Here is a 7,219-nt window from a genome sequence, read left to right on the forward strand (position 1 = left end):
GACGAGGGCGGGGAGTGATCGCCGGTGCAGTGAGGCACGGATAAGGAGCAACTTCTAGCAGGCTTCTAGGCGGAGGGGCACATGAATGAACCGATCTCACACCCGAACAAGAGGTATTCCGAGACTGTATTGGGATGGACTATACAGTTGAGGAGGGCATAAGAGATTTGATTGGTACTACTCATAACAACAAGTTGCAACTTCTTTTCGGGAGCCCAACTCATAAGAACTCCATGGTTAAGTGTGCTAGCCTTGGAGCAATATTATGATGGGTGACCTCCTGAGAAGTTTTCTCGGGAAGTGCGCAAGTGAGGACAAAGCGCGCTGAAAAGACTCGTGTTGTTACCGTGAGGTCAGTCGTCAGATCGGGATGTTACAGTAAAAACATCTGCAACTTGTAGTGCTGTAGGAATAGGTAGCAACTTGAGAATTCCACCTTGCAGCTTTTCTCGAACCACATGGCAATCAATGTCTAAATGCTTGGTTTTCTCATGGAAAACAAGATTTGCAGCAATGTGAAGTGCACTTTGGTTGTCACATAACAGAACTGGTGTTGCAGTGCAAGTGACTTTAAGATCCTTCAAGAGATATAAAAACCATTGAAGCTCACAGGTAGCATAAGCCAATGCCATGTACTCTGCTTCACTAGAAGATCAAGACAAAGTGGTTTGTTTCTTTGCTTTCCAAGAAACCAAAGACGAAGTAGAAACAATAGCCTGAAATAGACCTCCTTGTATCTGAGTATCCTGCCCAATCAGCATCTGAATAGCCCTGTATATTGATAGAAGAATTCCTAGGAAACAACAATCCTAAGCTGAGAACCCTCCGTGCAGCTTTGAAATGTCCATCCATAGGATTACTCATGTACTGACTAAGATGTTGTGTTGCATGTGAAATGTCAGGCCTAGTAGTAGTGAGATACAAAAGTCTTCCCACTAATCGTCTGATGACCCGGGATTTAAGGCTATTTTCCTAGTTTATTTGCATACATTTTAATATATTTTTTAGGATATTTCAGTCATTATAGGACACTTTAGGCTTATTTCATGCATTTTAATATTTTTATTTAGTTTTAGTATTTTTCTATGTTTTATATTATTTTCTAGATATTATTAGGATGTATTTACTTTAATTTAGGATGAGATAAGTTTATTTTAAGGTGTTATCTTATTTTTATCTCTTATATATTTTTATTTGCTTTATTTTAGGAGATGATTTGGAGAAAAATAGAAAAAAATCCAAGAAATAAGGAGAAATTCGTACCTGGCATCTTTCCCAACGGACGAAACCGCTGCAATAGCACCAGATTTCACCTGCTGTTTAATGTAGCGAAAATTAAACCGCTGCGATAGGTCCTGCACGGAACAGAACGATAAAGACACTATAAATTCCGTTTTTACCTATTTTTTAAGGATCTTTTTAATCTTTCTTTTCTCCTAAACCTAATAAACACTTGGGAGACTCTTGGAGGCACTTGCTTGGTGGAGAGGAAGGCTAGGCCCCTGAGGGCCGGTGTCAGGGCCATGGAGGAAGGTGACAGCTTCTCCGGACGTCCACGACTCCGTTCTATCTTGGGTTCCACTTTCTTCTTTACCACTTTTTGTCGTCTTTTAACTCTCTTTTAGTATTTGGGATGATAGAACTTGATTTGTCTCTTATTCAATATACTTTTTATGCAATTATAAGTATGGATTTTCATTATTTGGTGTTTCTCTCTATGTTTAATGCTTCAATTGGTTAATTGGTGATTTAAAGAGTTTATATTAATTCATAAATAGATTGGAAAATTGATATGAATTGATGTAGGCTTAGTTCATAGAAAGGGGAAAAATTCCTATGTCTTAGGTTATTGATTCTCTTTGCGCGTTCATGTATCTTTTACCAATATGATATTGTTTAGGATTTGCATGACAATTGAGAAGTTGGTGTGAATTTAGTTAATGAGAGAAACCACTCTTGCATCGGTCATCTTAAGAAAGGCATGTCTTAGGTAGGGTTTAGGTTTTCTAGGTGACAATAGGAGACATTAACCCTTAGGTATGAATATCATGAGTTGGAAAAGAGATCTATACCGAGTGACAGTCGGGACACTCACCTCTCTAGGATAGGATTATCTTGTTAGGAACTATTGGGATTTCTTGAGTGACAGTTAGAGATTCTATCCACTAGGACATGGACTTCTTAGGTTAGGAACAGAGCTTGGGAATGTCTTATCGAGTAGATATGTGCTATAATGTTCCTTTTATGATTACTATGGCTTAAGGAATTAAGACTAGGTTCTTAATGGGTAGATTCACTTAGCTAAGAAATTAGTAGGTGAATAACTCTTATCGGCATCTTTAATGTTAATTTCATCTTATAAGAGTATATTGGTTGAGAATAAGTTGTAAATCAAGTGAACCTATTTTTCAAATACACTTTCTTCTTTGTTTGCCTCTGTGAACTTCTTTTATCGCTTTATTTATCGTTTTCCTTTATTTAAACTTAAATAAAACATATATCATGTTTAAACTTTTCAAACAATATCTAACTAGCGAGATTAATATGTAGCAACACAATCCCTGTGGAGACGACAAAACACGATACTATACTACGATTGAGTCTTGAAAGGGATTTGATAGTAGTTAGTGGAGGAAAAATTCTTAATTAAATATCTTTTCATCATCATCTATAATCAACTGGATCCTCATATGGTTTTCCTTGTTCTTGAGACAATCTGATTGAAGGATCAAGTGGAGTAGCAACTGGCTTACTTCCTAAGGTTCCTGTTCTTGAAGTAAGTCAAGACAATACTTTCTCTGACAAAGAGAAATTCCTGAGGAAGAATGACCAACTTCAAGACCAAGAAAATACTTCAACACTCCTAGATCCTTGATTCCAAAAGCCGGATGAAGAGAGTCCTTGACTGACTGAAACTCAGTCATGGTGTTACCAAATAGTATCACATCATCCACATATACCAGCAAGTTTGTGAAAGAAGAGCCTTGGTATTTAACAAAGAGAGAATGATCTGATGCAGTTTTTGTAAAACCAAGGGCTTCTAAATGAGCTGATAATTTTTCATACCGCTTTCGGCTAGCTTGCTTAAGTCCATAAAGAGACTTCAATAATTTGCAGACTTGATTTGGCTTTATAGAAGGCACCCCTGCTGGTGTATTCATATACACATCTTCATCTAATTTTCCATGCAAGAAGGCATTGTCTACATCAAGCTGATGAAGATGCAAATTCTAAGAACTTGCTAAGGCTAAAATGCTCTTATTGTAGTTAACTTTGCCACTAGTGAAAAAGTGTCAAAGTAATCCAAACATTCCACCTGATTATAGCCCTTTACTACTAACCTTGCTTTATGAGTTGCAAATAAGTAACACAAGAAAGGGGGGTTTGAATTGTGTACTTGAAATTTACGTTTTAAAAACTTTGTTTTATGAAAAGAATATTAGTTCTTTTAAGAAAACGTTTAAGTATGACTTTTCGTAAACTGTTTTGTGCAGCGGAAGTTAAACAGTAAGTAAGACAGAATGATCAGCACACATAGATTTATACTGGTTCACCCTAAACGATTGGGCTACGTCCAGTACTTGGCCACCACCAAGATTTTCACTAGCAAGTATCAAGGACTTCACCAATACAAGTATTAGACAAGACTTCTCCAAGTATTATCACAGACTTCTCCAAGTATTATGCAGGACTCCTCCTATAAGTATTGTACCGGACTTCTCCAAAATCTTACAAAGATTTATATCACTCTACGGAGATTCTCTTCTTTCAAGAGTAAAGGTAGAGACTTTAAAGCACTGGAACTCTAAGTGTTTGGGTTCAGATTTGACTATTAGATCACTTGAGAGTTACTACAAAAGTGTCAAGAGAATAAAAAGATATGACTCTTTTAAGGTACGAGGTTTTCTCTTTCACTTGGCGGAATTTATGGCTTGTGTTTGACGCTTAGGAATATCTACTTGAGCTTTGAATGCTGTTGAGAAGTTTTAAAATGAATGCTTGAATGCTTGAATTCTCAGAGTTAATTCTTGTTGCTTCAGATCTTCAAGAGTGTCTTAAATACTTGCTTGCTAGTGTTTTAGCCGTTGTGAGATAAAATCCAACCATTGAGATAGCCTTTGAAGGTTGATATCGGATCGTTGATTCAAAAGGCTTGGTTGGTAGCTTCATTAAATGTTACTTCTGAAGCAAGTCTATCCTTTAGCTCAAAAGGTGATGTTTGTCAGCTAGTAGGTGGTGATAGACTTTGGGCTACTTTTCAGACATGAGACAATTTGACAATTTGATGTTGACGGCTTGTACTTTCCCTTGTTGGTCAGCGTGCCTTTTGCTGAAGTAAATTTGTCTTCATGTGTTTTAGATTGAATGAGATTCAAATATTTGTCATTGGATTTGAATGTGGGACAACCGGTTGTAATCAAACTATGACTTTGGCGCTCAAAATACTTCTTGATATATCTGACTGATGACGTGGCATTGAACGGTCAGAGTCTTTACTGGGGTACAGTAGAGGCAGAGTTGCTTCTATTTTCTGTGGAAAATATCCTTTTAATAATTGATAGAACGTTGAAGCGTGTGACATATAACCAAGTTTCTCTTGAAATTGAGAACGTTATTAGTAGATAAATTTTCAATGAAACTTCTACTATAAAATTGTTATGATCAAAATAAGATTTTAAAAATGTTATGATGCGTTTGAACTTAACACTTTATACTTAGCAAGAGTCCCATCTGCATTCTTTTTAATCCTGTAAACCCATTTGTTTCCTATTGGCTTTACTCCTTCAGGTAAATCTACCAATTTCCAAGTACCATTTCTCTCAAGTGCTTTAAATTTTTTTGCATGGCTTCATGCCAGTGTAAATCTTTGTTTGCTTCTGCAAAAGTAGAAGGCTCCTGATCTTGAGCAATGTTGAGAGCATAAGTTTTGTGTGCAATAGACAACCTTTCATTAGAATAGTGATGAATACTACTGTGTGTAGTGCTACTGCAAGTAGGTAAAGAACTATATTGAAAATTTGCCAAATGTACAGGTCTTTTGAGTGGTCTTGTGGATCTTCTAACTTCAACCTCTCCTTCAACTATGATTGAACCAGGTTCAGGAATTTCATATACTATTTGAGTACCAGGGATTTCAATGGAAGCATTTGAGGTTATCTCATTATGTGCTACATCTTCAATAGAAGCACTTGGAGACTCACTCTCATCTCTTTCAACTGATTGAGTTTCTGGAGCAACATTCAGTTTGTCACCTGTAGACTCTGCCTGTGTTTGTAAATAAAGACAATTTCAAGCAGATGAGTTTGAACCTTTGTAAGGCAGCACATGCTCATGAAAGATAACATCTCTTGAGATAAAAATTTATTGTGATATAAGATCCATCAAGACATAACCTTTGATTCCTTGCTTGTATCCCAAGAAAATGCATTTCCTAGCCCTAGGATCTAATTTGAATATGTTATTTGCCAGAGTGTTAGCAAAGTAAAGTGATCCAAAAACCTTCATCATTTCCATATCCACTACCTCTCTATATAGCAGCTCATACGGTGACTTGATCTTCAAAAGCTTACTTGGTATCCTATTCATAAGGAATACATCATGCAACACAGAGTAGCGCCACATCTTCTTAGGTAGTTGGGACTGAAACAATAAAGCTCTTGCTATATTGAGAATAAGCTGATGCTTACTCTCTACCCTCCCATTCTGCTAAGGGGTACTCACACAAGATCTTTGATGAACAATTCCCTGAGCAGAATAAAATGCAGGAAGAAGGAACTCTGGCCCATTGTCACTTCTGATAGCTTTTACTGTCTGTCCAAACTGAGTCCTGACCAATGTGATGAAATTCTTCACTTGTTGCTGAACCTCACCCTTGTTATTGAATAATACAACCCAAACAAACCAGCTATAATCATCCAGAACAGTGAGGAAATACTTGTGATTGTGAACAGAAGCTTGAGCAAGAGGACCCCAAATATCCATATGAACCAGATCAAAGCATTTTTGTGCTTTACTAAAGCTAATAGTGAACATTTTTCTCTTTTATGTTTTGCCAAGTGGCAAACATGACAGACAATTGACTTACTAACATCAGTGGAATTATGTACAATGTGTAAAGTAAGTAATCTATCATGGGATAAGTGTCCTAACCTAAAGTGCCATAAAGCACCAGGTGGGATAATATGACTAAAGTCATTTATTTCAGAAATAGAACTATGCTGAATTGAAACACAGGTACTAGACGAACTACTAACTACAAGGTGATAGAGTTCATCAGGCTGCAAACTACCCAAACTAATCCTCCTCTTGGTTTGCACTTCCTGAACAAAACAGTGAAATTTGCCAAAAATCACATCAACATCATGTTCCCTTGCTAGCTTATTTACTGAAACTAAGTTGTATGTGAATTCAGGAACAAAGAGAACATGTGTCAAGAGAATGGTTTGTGTGATTCTAACAGTTCCAACATAGCATGTTTTGATGATAATACCATTAGTTAATTTAACACTAATTGGTTTCACTTCAGTGAGTGTGTTAAAAGACATTTTATCAAAGCATATATGGTCACTTGCCCCTGAATCTATAATCCAATATCTACTATCATAATGTTGAAAGCAAGATAGAGCAATGGGATTACCATGTCCTGTAGCATCTCCTGCACCAGCAACTTCCTTCACTACATGATTTACAGAAGCACCACCATTTTCTAATCCTTTCTTTGAAGCTGTGGTGACATGCTGAATCATGTCTATGATTATTGGACTAGGCGAGACCCCCGGGTCCCTCGCCCAGGGGCGCTGGCTTAAGACGAGAATTACATTAGGGACTTGAGCCCTTGTCCCGAAGGCCCAACTGGCCCATTAGGATGATTTAGAGGCGCTAGGCCCAACTTCCCCAACTATAAATTGGGGAGGGATACCAATTGTAAGGGGGCTTAGCTCATTTGAGAAATACAAGCTTGAAATTCAGTTACTTTCTCTCTCTAAGCGGTGACGCTCTAAACTCTCTCTACATTCTCTCATCCCGTTCCTTGCACCTAAGGTACAATACCTAATTTCTATGTTCATGATGGAACATTTGGCGCCGTCTGTGGGGAACGATAGATTTTGATTCCCAGACTACGTGGATTGTAGTTGGATTTGGAGAAGTTCGATTCTCCGTGTGAATTTTCTTCAGTTTTCAGTTTTCGCTCGAAGTTTTTCGGTTCACTATTCAGGAT

General features: G+C 37.4%; 1 protein-coding gene across 1 annotated transcript; it reads right to left on the reverse strand.

Annotated features, from left to right (window-relative positions):
* Positions 1-353: 353 nt before the first annotated feature.
* LOC130742831 (uncharacterized) lies at positions 354-6,746 on the reverse strand. The gene is made up of 8 exons (XM_057594934.1): positions 6,151-6,746; positions 5,722-5,905; positions 5,500-5,640; positions 4,813-5,265; positions 2,835-3,212; positions 1,264-1,355; positions 693-771; positions 354-578 (listed from the first exon to the last, which is right to left on the reverse strand). The coding sequence occupies exons 1-8, from the start codon at positions 6,744-6,746 to the stop codon at positions 354-356; spliced, it is 2,148 nt and encodes a 715-aa protein (XP_057450917.1).
* Positions 6,747-7,219: the final 473 nt, after the last annotated feature.

Source organism: Lotus japonicus, chromosome 1, assembly GCF_012489685.1.
Source record: "Lotus japonicus ecotype B-129 chromosome 1, LjGifu_v1.2".
Lineage (NCBI taxonomy): Eukaryota > Viridiplantae > Streptophyta > Magnoliopsida > Fabales > Fabaceae > Lotus > Lotus japonicus.